Source organism: Chiloscyllium punctatum, chromosome 19, assembly GCF_047496795.1.
Source record: "Chiloscyllium punctatum isolate Juve2018m chromosome 19, sChiPun1.3, whole genome shotgun sequence".
NCBI classification, from domain to species: domain Eukaryota; kingdom Metazoa; phylum Chordata; class Chondrichthyes; order Orectolobiformes; family Hemiscylliidae; genus Chiloscyllium; species Chiloscyllium punctatum.
In genome coordinates, this window is record NC_092757.1 from 75,362,459 (window position 1) to 75,381,036 (window position 18,578).

The window sequence follows — 18,578 nt, forward strand, 5'->3', positions numbered from 1 at the left end:
TTTTTATTTTAAATAGGCTACATCAGGCTGGAAATAATAAATTTATTCACTTTCTGCTTGATGCATTACTTAAATCACTATTGTTCACTCTGTAGAAAGTAGTAACTGTTCACGTTCTATTAAATTCTCTGTTGAAAATATTAATCATGTACCAGAATGTGAGTTCCTCGTGAATAGATTTCTTTCATGTTAACAACTGAGGCTAAAATTTAAGTAGGTAAAACCCTTTGAATCCCCACTTAAATAGCTTTTTAATGTATTTTGAGAGTATACTTCGTGAGTTTTCAATAAATTGGGGTTTCATTTTTTAAAAATTCTTTCAAAAAGCTCAGAACAGTTCAACTTGCAGTCACAAACACCCAAGGCTGCTTGACATACAACAGACCAGAAATAAATTTCTCATGGACACCATGTTATCTCACAGGAGTAGGTAGATGCTCATTGATTCCAGAGAAATACATCCTGTAATGGCAGCTGGTATTGCAAGGGACCTACAAAATAAACCCCATGTTTTCTAATTATGCAGCTACACCACCAGTATTGTTCAATTCCCCTGGTTAATTAAGTTTGTCTGCTATCTCACTGTTCAGTACTTATCTTCAGTAATTGTGTTTGTAGGATTTCTACAGTTGCAGTCGGGGCTGCATTATTCATTGTACACCACAGAAAAGTAATACTCTTAACAGAATTTTGACTTGCTTTGAATTGCATTCATTAAACAGTTTCAGACTCCCAAATAAAGGGACATTAGTCAAAATCACAGGAACTGCCAGCATAGTCTCTGCACAATATTTCTTTCTAAGTATTGGTATACCTATCCCCATCCCCTAGTTCTACAATGCTATATTAATCAACTGTAGGTTGAAGTGAGTGCCTCAGATATTGAGACCAATATACATTTTATGCTGGTTAGGAGACACGTGCTTGTGAGTGGAAGATTGTGATTTAATGGTAATGCCACCGAGCTAGTAATCCGTAAACCAAGGTTAATGCTCTAGGGTCATTAGCTCTGCTCTGTCCATAGCAGCTGGTGGAATTTAAGTTCAGTGAATTCAATCAGGAACTTAAAGATAGTTTCAGTAATGATGACTGTAAAACTGCCATCAAGTGTTGTAAAAACCATTCGGTTCACCAGTATCATGAGGAGAGGACCGGGCTATCTGGCCCATGAATTGAGGGATCTATTTTATTTAAGTTATGCTCATAGGACAATGCCCCCCATGACAGAGATTAGCCTGTTGAGCCTTTGTTGCAGAGGCCAAGACAGTACACAGTTTTCCAGATGTAGTTTCACCAAAGGTTCCTGTTGTAACAAAAGGCCACATGGCATTTATCATCTTCATTGCTTGTTGGACTCCTGTAATTTTCAGTGATTCATGAACAAGGGCACCAAGTCTTTTTGAAGTTCAGCATTTCTGAACCTCTTACTGTTGAAGAAATGCTGTACATTTCTGTTTTTTTTAATTAAAGTGCATTTCTTCACATTATAATTCACCTCCCAATATGTTACCTGCTCACAAAAAGACATAGAGCTCATTGAAGTTAAGGTTGGGGAGGTATCATTGGCGTATTTATAAATGACGTATTTATAAGGTACTAGGTAGATGTTAATGTAATTAATTCTGGACATTAAAAACCTGGTTGGCAGCTCAGGTGTCTATTGCACACCATGGTCCATTTCCTATCTAGTGAAGTCAATTAGAGTCAGAGAGTAGACCATAAGACAATAGGAGTGGAAGTAAGGCCATTCGGCCCATTGAGTCCACTCCGCCATTCAATCATGTCTGATGGGCATTTCAACACCACTTCCCCGCACTCTGCCATAGCGCTTAATTCCCTGCGAGACCAAGGATTTATCAATCTTTGCTTAAAGACATTTAACATCCCGGCCTCCACCGTGCTCCGTGGCAATGAATTCCGCAGGCCCACCACTCTCTGACTGAAGAAATGTCTCCTCATTTCCATTCTAAACAGAGCCCCTCTAATTCTAAGGCTGTGCCCATGGGTCCTAGTCTGCCCGCCTAAGGGAGACAAATTCCCAGCATCCGCCCTTTCTAGGCCATGCATTATCTTGTAAGTTTCTATTAGATCTCCCCTCAACCTTCTAAACCGTAATGAATACAATCCCAGGACCCTCAGCTGTTCATCACATGTTAGCCCTACCATTCCAGGGATCATCCGTGTGAATCTTCTCTGGACATGCTCCAGTGCCAGTATGCCCTTCCTGAGGTGTGGGGCCCAGAACTGGATACAGTACTCCAAATGGGGCCTAACCAGAGCTTTATAAAGTCTCAGTAGCACATCGCTGCTTTTACATTCCAACCCTCTTGAGATAAATGACAACATTACATTTGCTTTCTTAACCACAAACTCAACCTGCAAGTCAACCTTTAGAGAATCCTGGACTAGCACTCCCAGATCCCTTTGTACTTTGACTTTATGAATTTTCTCACCATTTAGAAAATAGTCCATGCCTGTATTCCTGTTTCCAAAGTGCAAGACCTCGCATTTGCTCACGTTGAATTTCATCAGCCATTTCTTAGACCACTCTCCTAAACTGTCTAAATCTTTCTGCAGCCTCCCCACCTCCTCAGAACTACCTGCCTGTCGGCCCAACTTTGTATCATTGGCGAACTTTGCCAGAATGCTCTCAGTCCCCTCACCCAGCTCACTAATATATAAAGTAAACAACTGCAGCCTCAACACTGAACCCTGCGAGCCACAACTTGTCACTAGCTGCCATTCTGAAAAAGAACCTTTTATCCCAACTCTCTGCCTTCTGTCAGACAGCCAATCCTCAATCCATGCCAGTCACTCACCTCGTACACCATGGGCCCTCACCTTACTCAGCAGCCTCCCGTGAGGCACCTTATCAAAGGTCTTTTGGAAATCTAGGTAGATAACATCGACTGGGTTTCCCTGATCTAACCTACTTGTTACCTCTTCAAAGAATTCTAACAGGCATGACCTCCATTATGAAATCCATACTGACTTGTTCTAATCCAACCCTGCACTTCGAAGAATTTACAAATCTCATCCTTAACAATGGATTCTAGAATTTTACCTACAACTGAGGTTAGGTTAATCGTCCTATAATTTTCCATCTTTTGTCTTGATCCTTTCTTGAACAAGAGGGTTACAACAGTGACTTTGCAATCATCTGGGACTTTCCCTGACTCCAGTGATTTTTGAAAGATTACAACCAACGCCTCCTCTATTTCTTCAGCCACCTCCCTCAGAATTCTAGGATGTAGCCCATCGGGGCCAGGAGATTTGTCAATTTTTAGACCTTTTAGCTTTTCTAGCACTTTCTCCTTTGTAATGGCCACAAATACTCAACTAAGCCCCTTGACTCTCTTTAATTGTTGGGATATTACTCATGTCTCCTGTGAAGACTGACACAAAGTATTTATTAAGTTCTTCAGCTATTTCTTTAACTCCCATCATGAGCTTTCCTGCATCAATTTGGAGCGGCCCAATTTCTACTTTTGCCTCTCGTTTGTTTTTAATGTATTCAAAGAAACTTTTACTATAATTTCTAATATTACTGGCTAGCTTACCTTCATATTTGATCCACTCCATCCTTATTTCTCTCTTTGTTTTCCTCTGTTTTCGTAGTCTTCCCAATCATCTGATTTCCCAGTGCTCTCAGCCACTTTATAGACTCTCTCTTTTTCTATGATACAGTTCCTGACTTCCTTTGGTAAAAACAATGACTGCAGATGCTGAAAACCAAATACTGGATTAGTGGTGCTGGAAGAGCACAGCAGTTCAGGCAGCATCCAACGAGCAGCGAAATCAACGTTTCGGGCAAAAGCCCTTCATCAGGAATAAATGCAGTGAGCCTGAAGCATGGAGAGATAAGCTAGAGGAGGGTGGGGGTGGGGAGAGAGTAGCATAGAGTGCAATGGGTGAGTGGGGGAGGAGATGAAGGTGATAGGTCAAGGAGGAGAGGGTGGAGTAGGTAGGTGGAAAAGAAGATAGGCAGGTCGGACAAGTCCGGACAAGTCAAGGAGACAGTTACTGAGCTGGAAGTTTGAAACGAGGATGAGGTGGGGGAAGGGGAAATGAGGAAGCTGTTGAAGTCCACATTGATGCCCTGGGGTTGAAGTGTTCCGAGGCGGAAGATGAGGCGTTCTTCCTCCAGGCGTCTGGTGGTGAGGGAGCGGCGGTGAAGGAGGCCCAGGACCTCCATGTCCTCGGCAGAGTGGAAGGGGGAGTTGAAATGTTGGGCCACGGGGCGGTTTGGTTGATTGGTGCGGGTGTCTCGGAGATGTTCCCTAAAGCGCTCTGCTAGGAGGCGCCCAGTCTCCCCAATGTAGAAGAGACCACATCGGGAGCAACGGATACAAAAAATGATATTAGTGGATGTGTAAGTAAAACTTTGATGGATGTGGAAGGCTCCTTTAGGGCCTTGGATAGAGGTGAGGGAGGAGGTGTGGGCACAGGTTTTACAGTTCCTGCGGTGGCAGGGGAAAGTGCCAGGATGGGAGGGTGGGTTGTAGGGGGGTGTAGACCTGACCAGGTAGTCACGGAGGGAACAGTCTTTGCGGAAGGCGGAAAGGGGTGGGGAGGGACATATATCCCTGGTGGTAGGATCTTTTTGGAGGTGGCGGAAATGTCGGCGGATGATTTGGTTGATGCGAAGGTTGGTAGGGTGGAAGGTGAGCACCAGGGGCGTTCTGTCCTTGTTACGGTTGGAGGGGTGGGGTCTGAGGGCGGAGGTGCGGGATGTGGACGAGATGCGTTGGAGGGCATCTTTAACCACGTGGGAAGGGAAATTGCGGTCTCTAAAGAAGGAGGCCATCTGGTGTGTTCTATGGCGGAACTGGTCCTCCTGGGAGCAGATACGGCGGAGGCGGAGAAATTGGGAATACGGAATGGCATTTTTGCAAGAGATAGGGTGGGAAGAGGTGTAATCCAGGTAGCTATGGGAGTTGGTGGGTTTGTAAAAAAATGTCAGTGTCAAGTCGGTCGTCACTAATGGAGATGGAGAGGTCCAGGAAGGGGAGCGAGGTGTCAGAGATGGTCCAGGTAAATTTAAGGTCAGGGTGGAATGTGTTGGTGAAGTTGATGAATTGCTCAACCTCCTCGCGGGAGCACGAGGTGGCGCCAATGCAGTCATCAATGTAGCGGAGGAAGAGGTGGGGAGTGGTGCCGGTGTAATTACGGAAGATCAACTGTTCTACATAGCCAACATAGAGACAGGCATAGCTGGGGGCCATACATGTGCCCATGGCTATGCCTTTGGTATGGAGGAAGTGGGAGGATTCAAAGGAGAAATTGTTAAGGGTGAGGACCAGTTCGGCCAAACGAATGAGAGTGTCAGTGGAAGGGTACTGTTGGGGACGTCTGGAGAGGAAAAAACGGAGGGCTTGGAGGCCCTGGTCATGGCGAATGGAGGTGTAGAGGGATTGGATATCCATGGTGAAGATAAGGCGTTGGGGGCCGGGGAAACGGAAGTCTTGGAGGAGGTGGAGGGCGTGGGTGGTGTCTCGAACGTATGTGGGGAGTTCCTGGACTAGGGGGGATAGGACAGTGTCAAGGTAGGTAGAGATGAGTTCAGTGGGGCAGGAGCATGCTGAGACAATGGGTCGGCCAGAGTGGTCAGGCTTGTGGATCTTGGGAAGGAGGTAGAACCGGGCAGTGCAGGGTTCCCGAACTATGAGGTTGGAAGTTGTGGGTGGGAGATCTCCTGAGGTGATGAGGTTCTGTATGGTCTGGGAGATGATGGTTTGGTGATGGGGGGTGGGGTCATGGTCGAGGGAGCAGTAGGAAGAGGTGTCCTCAAGTTGGCGTTTGGCTTCAGCGGTGTAGAGGTCAGTGTGCCAGACTACCACTGCGCCCCCTTTATCCGCTGGCTTAATGGTGAGGTTGGGATTGGAGCAGAGGGATTGGAGGGCTGGGTTGGGATTGGAGCAGAGGGATTGGAGGGCTTCCTCATTTCCCCTTCCCCCACCTCATCCTAGTTTCAAACTTCCAGCTCAGTAACTGTCCCCATGACTTGTCTGGACTTGTCCGACCTGCCTATCTTCTTTTCCACCTATCCACTCCACCCTCTCCTCCTTGACCTATCACCTTCATCTCCTCCCCCACTCACCCATTGTACTCTATGCTACTCTCTCCCCACCCCCACCCTCCTCTAGCTTATCTCTCCATGCTTCAGGCTCACTACCTTTATTCCTGATGAAGGGCTTTTGCCCGAAACGTCGATTTCGCTGCTCGTTGGATGCTGCCTGAACTGCTGTGCTCTTCCAGCACCACTAATCCAGTATCCTGACTTCCTTTGTCAGCCATGGCTGTCTAATTCCACTTCCCCCGCCCCCCCCCACCCCTCGCCCTTTAATTTTTCTTTTCTTTGGGATGAACCTCTGTACTTTGTCCTCAATTACACCCAGAACTCCTGCCATTGTTGCTCTACTGTCTTCCCCACTAGGCTCTGCTTCCAGTCGATTTTCCTCTCTCATGCCCCGATAATTACCTTTTATTTAACTCTAACACCATTACATTCAATTTTGCCTTTTCTCTTTCAAACTGCAGACTGAATTCTACCATATTATGATCGCTGCTTCCACATGGTAGTCCGATCAAGGGAAGAAAGTCTAGCTCGTTACATCGCACTAAGTCCAGAATAAACTGCTCCCTTCTGGCCTCCATCACCAGCTGTTCCAAAAAGCCATTCTGTAAGCATTCCATGAATTCCCTTTTTTTTTTGGATCCACCAGCAACATAATTCACCCCAGTCCATTTGGATATTGAAGTTTCCCATGATCATCATGACCTTGTCCTTCTGACATGCCCTATTTATTTCCTGGTACATCTTGCGCCCCTGGTCTTGACCACTGCTGGGAGGTTTGTACATAACTCCCATTACGGTTTTTTTGCCTTTGTGGTTCCTCAACTCCACCCACCCAGACTCCACATCATCTGACCCTATGTCATTCAGTGCCATAGATTTAATTTCATTCTTAACTAACAAGGCAACACACCCCCTGTATCCACTTCCCTGTCTTTTCGATAAGTTGTAAATCCTTGGATGTTTAAGTGCCAGTCCTGAACCCTCTGCAACCACGTCTCTGTGATGCCTATCACATCATAATCATTCAGGATGATTTGTGCTGTTAATTAATCTATTGTTACAAATACTATGAGCATCAGGTAAAGCACCTTAATGCTAATTTTCTTATCCTCATGATTTCCATCATCTCCAGTAATATATCCTAAGTTATCCTTCCTTTTTACTTTATTCCTAGTCTGCCTTGAACTTAAACCCTGCACACACGCTAACCTGCTGCTTATCTTTCTACTTGACTCCATACTTGCTGTTGCTTTCCCTTCCCCACCCCGACTCTCAAGTTTAAAGTCATAGAAATGTACAGCACGGAAACAGACCCCCTGCTCCAACTCGTTCATACTGACCAGATATCCTAAATTAATCTCGTTCCACTTGACAACATTTGGCCCATATCTCTCTACCCTTCCTACTCATATACCCATCCAGATACCTTTTAAACCACTTCCTCTGCAAGCTCATTCCATACATGCACCACCCTCTGTGTGGAAAAATTTGCCCCTTAGGTCCCTTTTAAATCTTTCCCCTCTCACCTTAAGTTCTGGACTCCCCTACTCCATGGGAAAGACCTTGTCTATTTATCTTATCCATGTCTCTGAAAGGTACTCTGAGGAAAATAGCCATCCAGGGCGGTTAGATAGGTAACATGGGTGAGACCATGACATGTGAAAGTCAGTGCTGAGCAGTTTGAGGTAATGTTGATTTGATTAGATTAGATTAGATTCCCTACAGTGTGGAAACAGGCCCTTTGACCCTACAAGTCCACACTGACGAGTAACCCACCCAGACCCATTTCCCTGTGACTAATGAACATAACACTATGGGCAACTTTAGCATGGCCAATTCACCTAACCTGCACATCTTTGGACTGTGGGAGGAAACCAGAGCACCCAGAGGAAACCCACGTAGACATGGGGAGAATGTGCAAACTCCACACAGACAGTCGCCTGAACCTGGGACCCTGGTGCTGTGAGGTAGCAGTGCTAACTACTGAGCCACTGTGGTAGTACAATCAAGGGAAGAAAGTACCTGTTAAATATACAAATATAAAGGAGGTGTAAGATAAAAGAGACCCAAGGGAGCTCCAGCGGAAATCTTTGAAGATGGTAGAATAAATTGACAAAGCACTTAATAACACACATGGGACCCTGGGCTTTACAATTGACAACACAGACAAAAGCCAAGAAATTAAACTAAACCTAGGTAAAGCAGTAATTTGTCCACCTTGGTCACATGGTGCCTCATCTGGGCAGCAGGTTTTAGAATGGACATAGACAATGCTGGATAGGTTGAGCAGAGCTTGCAGTACGTAGAAAAAGAGGGTTCTAATCAGTGACCCTCTGACAGAACCACCCCAGCATTTTCTGTTTTTATGTCCAATTTTCAGACAAGGTGATGATGGCAGAATTCCTTCTGAAGCATAGAAAATAGGAACAGGAGTAGGCTAGTCAATATGAGCATGGCTGGTCATCCAACACTGTAAAGGATGTTAAGTGAACCAGATGGGTTTTTAAAGACAAATAATAATTGGTCACCATTACTGCAACTATCTTTGTAGTCCAGATATATTAATTAACATTAAATTCCACTTAGTGACCATAAGACAAAGGAGCAGAAATTAGGTCATTCAGCTCATTGAGTCTGCTCTGCCATTCAATCATGGCTGATAAATTTCTCAATTCCATACTCCTGCCTTCTCCCTGTAACCCTTGACAATCAAGAACCTATATATCTCTGTTTTAGGTATACTCAATGACTTGGCTACCACAGCCTTCTGTGGAAATGAATTCCATCGATTCACCACTCTCTGGCTGAAGAAGTTTTCCCTTCTCTCTCTCCATTCTAAGAGATCCTCCAATTGCTCTAAGGCTGTGCCGTTGGGTCCTAGACTTTCCTACCATTGGAAACATCTTCCCAACGTTGACTCTGTCCAGGTCATTCAGTAGTGGTGGGATTTGAATCCTTTCAGACTGTTGTGGTGGGATTTTAATCTTCATTAAACTTCTCCCCATTGAAAAAGGTATGCCGGGTTGAATAAGCTGTAACTGGGCTTTTAATATTGTCCTGACTTCAGGGTTACTGCTGTACAGCCTTGGTGGCCACGGAAGCTTAATTTTATAATCATGAAAGGTCACATTCCTCTCTCATGATAATTAAAATGTACATCATAAGTCTATTTATGATATTTCTATTTCTAGCTTTATCCCATTTAAGGCCAAAGAATTTATTCCACTGTGTAAATTTTAAATTTGGTGCCTTTTTCTTTCTAGTTTGATATTTTCTCGTAGATGACAATATGATTGGTTACGAATAATATTGTGGTTGCTGGATGACCAAGATTCCCGACAGAAAATGCAGGAAAGAAAGATGAAATTCTTGCTAACATGATAGCTAAATTTTTGTGGACATTTTTCTTTGATGTCAGTGATGAGTGTCCATATGGGTGGCACGGTGGCACAGTGGTTAGCACTGCTGCCTCACAGCGCCAGAGACCCGGTTCAATTCCCGCCTCAGGCGACTGACTGTGTGGAGTTTGCACGTTCTCCCCGTGTCTGCGTGGGTTTCCTCCGGGTGCTCCGGTTTCCTCCCACAGTCCAAAGATGTGCAGGTCAGGTGAATTGGCCATGCTAAAATTGCCTGTAGTGTTAGGTAAGGGGTAAATGTAGGGGTATGGGTGGGTGGTGGGTCGGTGTGTGGACTTGTTGGGCCGAAGGGCCTGTTTCCACACTGTAATGTAATCTAAATCTAAAAACCCTCACAGGAACATTTTAAATGGGCTAAGTTTAATTAAAGCTTGACTCATGTTGTAGATGGCTGTTAATTATCGAGCAATCTTTTACTGCAGTAAGATGGATGGACAGATGAGAAAGTTAGCAAAAGGCAGTGGTGGCAACACAAATATTTCCGCAAGGCTCGGGTTAGGTGTGAATATGGAGGGGATGGTGCATAGAATTTTATTCAATTTAATACTTGTGTCAATGGAATCAATTGGTGAATGTCATAAAGGGTGGCACGGTGGCTTAGTGGTTAAAATGTGATTGGTTACCCTGGTTCGATTCCAGCCTCGTACGACTGTCTGCGTGGAATTTGCACATTCTCCCTGTGTCTGTGTGGGTTTCCTCTGGGTGCCCCAGGTTTCCTCACACAGTCCAAAGGTGTGCAGGTCAGGTGAACTGGTCATGCTAAATTGCCCATAGTGATAGATGCATTACTAGGGAGTAGGGGAATGGTTCTGGGTGGGTCACTCTTCGGAGGGTCGGTGTGGACTTGTTGAGCCGAAGGGCCTTTTTCCACACTGGAGGGAATCTAATCTAAACTAATCTAATCTAATCCTAAATGAAGCATGCCACAGTGAAGACCTCTCCATCTCTCTGTCAGGTGCAAACAACTCTTTATCCAAAATGGATCTGTGACAAACAACAATGGATTAAAGTTCTTGTTTTCTGCACTGATATGATGAATTTGTTCCTGAAATCTCAAATGTTTTGTGTTACGGCTCATCATAATGTAAACTCAAAATGCCAGACCATTTCTTATTTTGCCTGTTTTAGGCCATGTTTTATGTTCTCGTCCTACATAGCAGTATGTCAGTTAAGAATCACACAACACCAGGTTATAGCCCAACAGGTTTATTTGACAGCACTAGCTTTCGGAGCGATGTTCCTTCATCAGGTGGTTGTGATGAAGCAGCACTCCAAAAGCTAGTGCCTCCGAATAAACCTGTTGGACTACAACCTGGTGTTACGTGATTCTTAACTTTGTCCACCCGAGTCCAACACCGGCTCCTCCAAATTTATATCAATTAAGACATAGATGCAATTTTAAAAATCTTCATACTGAGTTTGGGTGTAAATATCCTGACTAATTTTTTTATCACCTTCAGTCAATTCATACCGCATTCACATTGCATTCATAAATTGCTTTCTCTGTTTTGACACCCGATATGATTCCTTTCTCTCCTTGTTAGCTAACCTTTCTCAAAGAAAACTTAGCCAGTGCCAATATTGGTTTTACTGAACAGCAGGCAGTATGATATGTTCAGACTTATTGCCTTCCTGCTTCTGCCCTGATGGATGCTGTACTGAACAAATATTCATAGCTGCTATCAATACAGCTCTGCTTTAAAGAGTAGTAAAGGGCTCTCCACAATTTTTTCTTTCCTCTGTGATTAGGTATTCCCATCTTAAGCCACTGGAACCAGAGAGAAAAAAAATATCCAGCAAGGACTTTTGAGGGCTGAATAAGGCCATGGGTGAAACCAGGCAATTCCACCTGGAAGACTTAGTTGAAGTTGCCAAGAAAGAATACCAACCCCACTTTTTCCTCCAGGCAGTCTGCACACTAAATGAGTGGATGAGGAATAGAACAGGAAGCAAATCAAATGTACCCAAAGCTCCCCTAATGCCTCAGCTAGTTAAAGGATTGAATGGTTGATGCAGTGCAACTGAAAAGGTTCCCAGGTTTAATCCCCAGTGTCTGCTGCTAGCTGATCTCACATAGGGTAACATCTCTCTACTGCAATAGGGAAATTCTATTAAAATTAATGAAATTAATCTATCATTTATTCATCACTTGCCCGAAAGTGTCAGTTTGATCACTGGCTAAGATCATTGACCTTTCAATTCCATTAGCACGCACAATGGAGACTCTGATATGAAGAGTCAACACTTGGGTCAAGAATCTATGTTGCCTGCAACTGTACACCAGCAAGCATCAACATCCTCTTAAAAACAAAGAGGAGAACAAGAAACTTCTGCTTTAGTTGTACTGGCATTATCAGGCTAATGTTCAAGTAAAGAAGACAAATGAACACTTCTGTTATAATGTGACTAATCTTGTGTTTATCTGAAGACAAACAGGTTTGTTGGTTCTAGGCAAAGAAGGGAACCCAGAATTTCAAGCCATGAAGTCAACATTGGTCAACAACCAGATTCCAATGGAGAGTTTCACATCTGAAGAACTTTCAAGGAGATTTCCAGCAGTAAACCTTCCAAAAGAAGAATCTGCTGTTCTTGATAAATCAGCTGGGACCTTGTATGCTGATCGAGCATTGAAGTCTGTCCAGGTAATGTACAGTCTTTCACAGGATACTAAATCAGCTAAGATCATTCCCACTGTTTGAACATAATCAAAAATCAAGCAGAATCAGACCATTCTGCTCATAGTGGTGACATTTCTCTAATTAGGCACTGTCTGGTGATTATGTTTTCTTGAGCATTTTTGTGGCTTTTGTTTAGTGAATTCACCTGCCTACCTTGCATGGTTTGAGCATTGTTTCATACCACAATTTCCAACTCTAATCAGACTTCATGATACTGGGACAGCGACAGAATACAAATGAGAAGAAGGAATATCATGGGAATTTAGTAGTACAAGGTTCAAACATGCCAGTTGTAGTTTACCTGGGTGTCAAGGAAATATGATACCTTTTGATCAATTCCTTTGGTGGATATATATCCAAAATCTCTCAAACTCACCAATACAATTCACCCTCACTCTATCCAATGAATCACCATGGGAAGCAATCACTATCCTCTAATATAATATAAAACACAGGATACAATTGAATAGCCTTCTGAGATTTGTCACAGTTATTGGACTGTTTCCTTATCCCATTACTATGGATTCATGAGATAATCTTATTAGCAGTCTCCAAAGTAAAATTCATCTGCTTTAGCTAAACAGGCGTTACCCTGAAGTATTCTGCACAGCAACTGTTTGATATTGATCTCCTGTAAACTTATTCAGGTGATGATTCAATACTAATTCAGCAGTAACTATGTTCTACACAAGTGTATACTTATGAATTAATTTAGATACTTATGACTTAGTTATTAGTGTGTGTATCTTAGTATGGAAACATGCTAAGATTCTATTTTGCATTCACTAAGATTTTATATCATTCACATTCTAAAACTCTCTTTGGACCCAATTTGCCTTGAGTAGAAAAACGCAGAAAATTACTCTTCCTTCACTCCTTCCTGACATTGAGATGAGGCAGCAGAACAAGTTAAGCACATTCACTTATGGCCTAAGTTTGGAATGCTTTTGTTCTTGGGCCTTGGTTATTAGTTGTCTGGAAGAGAATGCTTGGTAATTAAAGGTAATTACTGTCTCTATTGGAATGCTCACAGACCAGTCACAAGGAGTAGGTTTCAGGAGATCATGCAGGTGTGGTCAGGAGGAGAGAACCAATTTGTGGTGCTGGAAGGAGTATTCCTGATACTCAAGGCCTCACAAAGGACCACTGCACACTTGCTTTGGAGGCTCCTGTCTGTCTGCAGACCTGATTCAGTTCAGTATGAAAGGCAGAGCTACTTCATTGCTAGAATTCACAGAATTTTGCTTTTATTCTGTCAGAAATAGATACATTAAAATGCTGGAGAAACTCAACAGGTCTGGCAGCATCTGTGGAAAGAGAAAAATAATTTACATTTTGAGTCATGATATGACTTCTTCTGAAAAACTGGCAGAACCCGCTTGACTAGCTAAAAAGAAGCACTCTTTCATCTCGCAGGGGGCTTGTAAAAGTGCTCACCTTCTCCCTGAAGCTGTCCCCCCCCCCTTCTGTCAGCTACTGGCTTTCCTGTCACATGGTTAAACAGGTCAACTAAGGTCAGACCAGACTCATCATAACCAAGTAAATTGCTAAGCTGCTACCAGTCCCACTTCCATTAAATTGCAAAATAGGTGGGTAGAATTTTAGCTCCTGACCTCGCCCCCAACACACCTATTTTGGGGTGTTAAAATCCAGCCAGAATATCTGAAATGGAAGATGTCCCATTCTCTGGAACAGCATCCCTGTCCGTAATGAGCATTCAGAATCTGGAGGTGATTGAGCAGGGTCAGGTCACCTCAGGGCACATGTGTTTGAAGAAACCTTTGTGGAACATCATTTTTTAAAACAATTTGTGCATCTCGTGACTTTTTGCCTTAAAATATATAGAGGCTTGTGCACACTTCTAGTGGAGTCCCAAGGAGAATCGGGATATCACGCAAATATGGCGAAACCGGGGAATGTAGTGAAACATTGTCCAATATTAAGAAAACTAGATTAGAAACTAACATAGAACATAGAACATAGAAGAATACAGCGCAGTACAGGCCCTTCAGCCCTCGATGTTGCGCCGATCAAAGCCCACCTAACCTACACTAACCCACTATCCTCCATATACCTATCCAATGCCCGCTTAAATACCCATAAAGAGGGAGAGTCCACTACTGCTACTGGCAGGGCATTCCATGAACTTACGACTCGCTGAGTGAAGAACCTACCCCTAACATCAGTCCTATATCTACCCCCCCTTAATTTAAAGCTATGCCCCCTTGTAATAGCTGACTCCATACGTGGAAAAAGGTTCTCACTGTCAACCCTATCTAACCCCCTAATCATCTTGTACACCTCTATCAAATCACCCCTAAACCTTCTTTTCTCCAATGAAAACAACCCCAAGTGCCTCAGCCTTTCCTCATAGGATTTTCCTACCATACCAGGCAACATCCTGGTAAACTTCCTCTGCACCTGTTCCAGTGCCTCCACATCCTTCCTATAGTATGGCGACCAAAACTGCACACAATATTCCAGATGCGGCCGCACCAGAGTCTTATACAACTGCAGCATGACCTCAGGACTCCGGAACTCAATTCCTCTACCAATAAAAGCCAGTACGCCATATGCCTTCTTCACTGCACTATTTACCTGGGTGGCAACTTTCAGAGATCTGTGTACATGGACACCAAGATCCCTCTGCTCTTCCACACTACCAAGTAGTCTACCATTAGCACAGTAATCCATCTTTTTATTACTCTTACCAAAGTGAATCACTTCACACTTAGCTACATTGAACTCCATTTGCCACCTTTCTGCCCAGCTCTGCAGCTTCTCTATATCCCGCTGTAACCTGCCATATCCTTCCTCACTGTCTACAACTCCTCCGACTTTCGTATCATCCGCAAACTTGCTCACCCAACCTTCTAACCCTTCCTCCAGGTCATTTATAAAAATGACAAACAGCAATGGTCCCAAAACAGATCCTTGCGGAACACCGCTAGTGACGGCACTCCAAGATGAACCTTTGCCATCAACTACTACCCTCTGTCTTCTTCCAGAGAGCCAATTCCTAATCCAAACCTCCAACTCACCCTCAATGCCATATCTCTGTATTTTCTGCAGTAGCCTACCATGGGGGACCTTATCAAACGCCTTACTAAAATCCATATATACCACATCTACCGCTTTCCCCTCATCTACCTCCTTAGTCACCTTCTCAAAGAATTCAATAAGGTTTGTGAGGCACGACCTGCCCTTCACAAAACCATGCTGACTATCCTTGATCACATCATTCTTATCCAGATGTGCATAAATCCTATCCCTTACAATTCTCTCTAAGACTTTGCCCACAACAGAAGTGAGACTCACTGGCCTATAGTTACTAGGATTATCCCTACTCCCCTTCTTGAACAAGGGAACCACGTTTGCTAGCCTCCAGTCCTCTGGCACTACTCCTGTCGACAAAGAGGACACAAAAATCAAGGCCAATGGCTCTGCAATCTCCTCCCTTGCTTCCCAGAGAATCCTGGGATAAATGCCATCAGGCCCAGGGGACTTATCTATTTTCACCCTTGCCAGAATTTCCAACACCTCTTCTCTACATATCTCAAAGCCATCCATTCTACTTATTCGTGCCTCAGTATTCATATCGACAACAATGTCCTGTTCCTGAGTGAATACTGACGAAAAGTATTCATTCAGCGCCTCCCCAATCTCTTCAGCCTCCACACGCAACTTCCCATTACTATCCTTGATTGGACCTATTCCTTCCCTAGTCATTCTTTTATTCCTAACATACCTATAGAAAGCCTTAGGGTTTTCCCTAATCCTACCAACTAAGCACCTTTCATGTCCCCTCCTTGCTGCTCTTAGCTCTCTCTTCAGGTCCTTCCGGGCTACCTTATAACTCTCAATCGCCCCTATTGAACCTTCACGCCTCATCTTTACAAAGGCCGCCCTCTTCCATTTAACAAGGGATTCCAACTCCTTATTAAACCACGGCTCCCTCACACGACCCTTTCCTCCCTGCCTGATAGGTACGTACTTATCAACGACACTCAATAGTTGCTCCTTGAACAAGTTCCACATATCAATTACGCTCTTGCCTTGGAATCTACTTTTCCAATCCACACATCCTAAGTCATGCCTCAACGCATCATAATTTCCCTGCCCCCAGCTATAACTCTTGCCCTGTAGTACACACTTATCCCTCTCCATCACTAGAGTAAAAATCACCGAATTGTGGTCACTGTCCCCAAAGTGCTCACCTACCCCTAGTTCTAATACCTGGCCTGGTTCGTTACCCAGAACCAAATCCAGTATGGCCTCACCTCTTGTTGGCTTATCTACATATTGTGTCAGGAAACTCTCCTGCACACATTGCACAAACACTGACCCATCTAACGAACTTGAGCTATAGCTTTCCCAATCAATATCAGGAAAGTTAAAGTCTCCCATAACAATCACCCTATTACTGTCACTCTTCTCCTGAATCATCTTCGCAATCCTTTCTTCAACGATTCTAGGACTATTAGGAGGCCTGTAAAAGACTCCTAACTGGGTGACCTCACCTCTCCTATTCCTAACCTCAACCCAAACTACCTCAGATGGCAAATCTTAACATTGCATATACTTCTTTTTAACAAGAATGGACAGAATTCAGACAGCAAGGGAAAGAAATAATGACTGAAGAGGAAACTAGAAACAAACAAAATAACAAACGCAGAAGCTATTATGGTCCCCACAGAGTTTCAATACTTTTAAAGAGAGAGTTCAATTCCTAGTGTCCAACTCAATGGACCACGCGATAGGATTTTGCATTTTCAAAGTCTTACTGTAATTGTAAAAATAACAAATTAAACATTACTTGGTAGGCAACTAATACATTAAAATACAGGAAGGATACCTCCTTTAATTTCCCATAAAGTGACCAACCCTGCTACGGTCTGTCTGTCTGTCTGTCTGTCTCTCTCTCTCTTTCACATTCTGCATCAATTCAGGGTCTTTCAGTCAGTAAATCTGCAAGCAACAAGAATATTTGCATCTCCTTTTGTATTCTGGTCTTAAATCTGACACATTTCAGTTGAAGTCAAAAAGTGTGGTGGTGGAAAAGCACAGCCGGTCAGTCAGCATCTGAGGAGCAGGGGAGTTGACATTTTGGGCATAAGCTCTTCATCAGGAATCACATGACTGTAGAAGAGGTTATGCTTGAAACATCGACTGTCCTGCTCCTGGGATGCTGCCTGACCGGCTGTGCTTTTCCAACACCACACTTTATGTCTCTGATCTCCAGCATCTGTTGTCCTCACTTTCTCCACATTTCAGTTGGACTTGACCCTAGGGCCGCAATCCCCTATGCACCTACGTCAATTAGGTTCATCCTTGGACAGAACATGTGGCTTCCCACTATTCCATTTTACTTGAATTAAAGGAGACAATTTAAAACATAACCCTATTATAAAACTTCATATTCACATATGGTGCAATTCAGTCCTCTGTTCATTTAAAAATAGTATCACAGATAGAAAGGTTAATAGGCTAAGATTTGTTTAGTAGTTTGTGGGAGGTTAATGTTTATCCATTTCCTTTAATTTGTTGGCAACTATTTTTTCATTAATGGTTCAGTGCTGCTGAGAAATCAAAAGGTTAGTTTTACCAACTTTGCAATGACAAACATAATTTTCACATAGGCATGCACAAGTGAGTAAATTAGTACTGTGTTTGTTTTAAAATTGGTCAGCTAGACTTACAGGAGTCTTATCATTTTAAATAAGACTAGAGATTAACCTCAACACAATGTATTGATTTATTCACCATCAAGATACTGTTTGGTTCATGCAGTGAGTAAGTATCTAAACAATGATTGATTTTTCTACTGTTCATTGTACATTTTCATCAGGATTCCACTTTTTCCAGTAAGGATACGGACTGACTTAACTCTTGATCAGCCAGGCAGAGCATAATAAAGATCAGGCACCACATATTGCTGCTTCTATTAAACTATTAAAGAATATATGCCAGACCTTATCCAAAATAAACAGTTTGGCCAGATCTTTTTTTTCAACTTTTCAATGCATTCTGAAATTAGGTTGGTTGAAGCTATTGTTGATAGAGATTTAATGTTGAAAAACTTCTGGTGCTCAAGGCTTCATTTTGTGAAGTCGACACCTGTTAACACTTAATATGTAATGAGGAATTCCAACCTAAAAGTACAGGTTGCAATGTTTTGTATAGCAACAGATTCTGAGGCAGTGCTGAAAGCATTGTTTTCTTATTGTCCAGAGATGTGTATTTATATGAAGGCAATGACCAGACTGTATGAAACGTCTCTTGCCTCCTCCCTTGACCTCTATGTTCTAGAGTTTCTGCTAGGTTAGACATCCCAAAGCCAAGCATAGGGGAACAGGGAGAGTGTGCAATGGAAGATCTACTGATGGAGTCCTTCAGTCACTAGCT

At 43.3% G+C, this 18,578-nt stretch overlaps 1 protein-coding gene across 2 annotated transcripts in view; it reads left to right on the top strand.

The window, feature by feature from the left end:
- pipox (pipecolic acid oxidase) overlaps positions 1 to 18,578 on the top strand; it is a 65,831-nt gene that overhangs the window by 18,514 nt on the left and 28,739 nt on the right. For both annotated transcript variants that reach the window (XM_072589691.1, XM_072589692.1), the window contains exon 3: positions 11,924 to 12,137. In XM_072589691.1, coding sequence (XP_072445792.1) covers positions 11,924 to 12,137 — 214 coding nt within the window. The remainder of the gene's footprint in view (positions 1 to 11,923; positions 12,138 to 18,578) is intronic.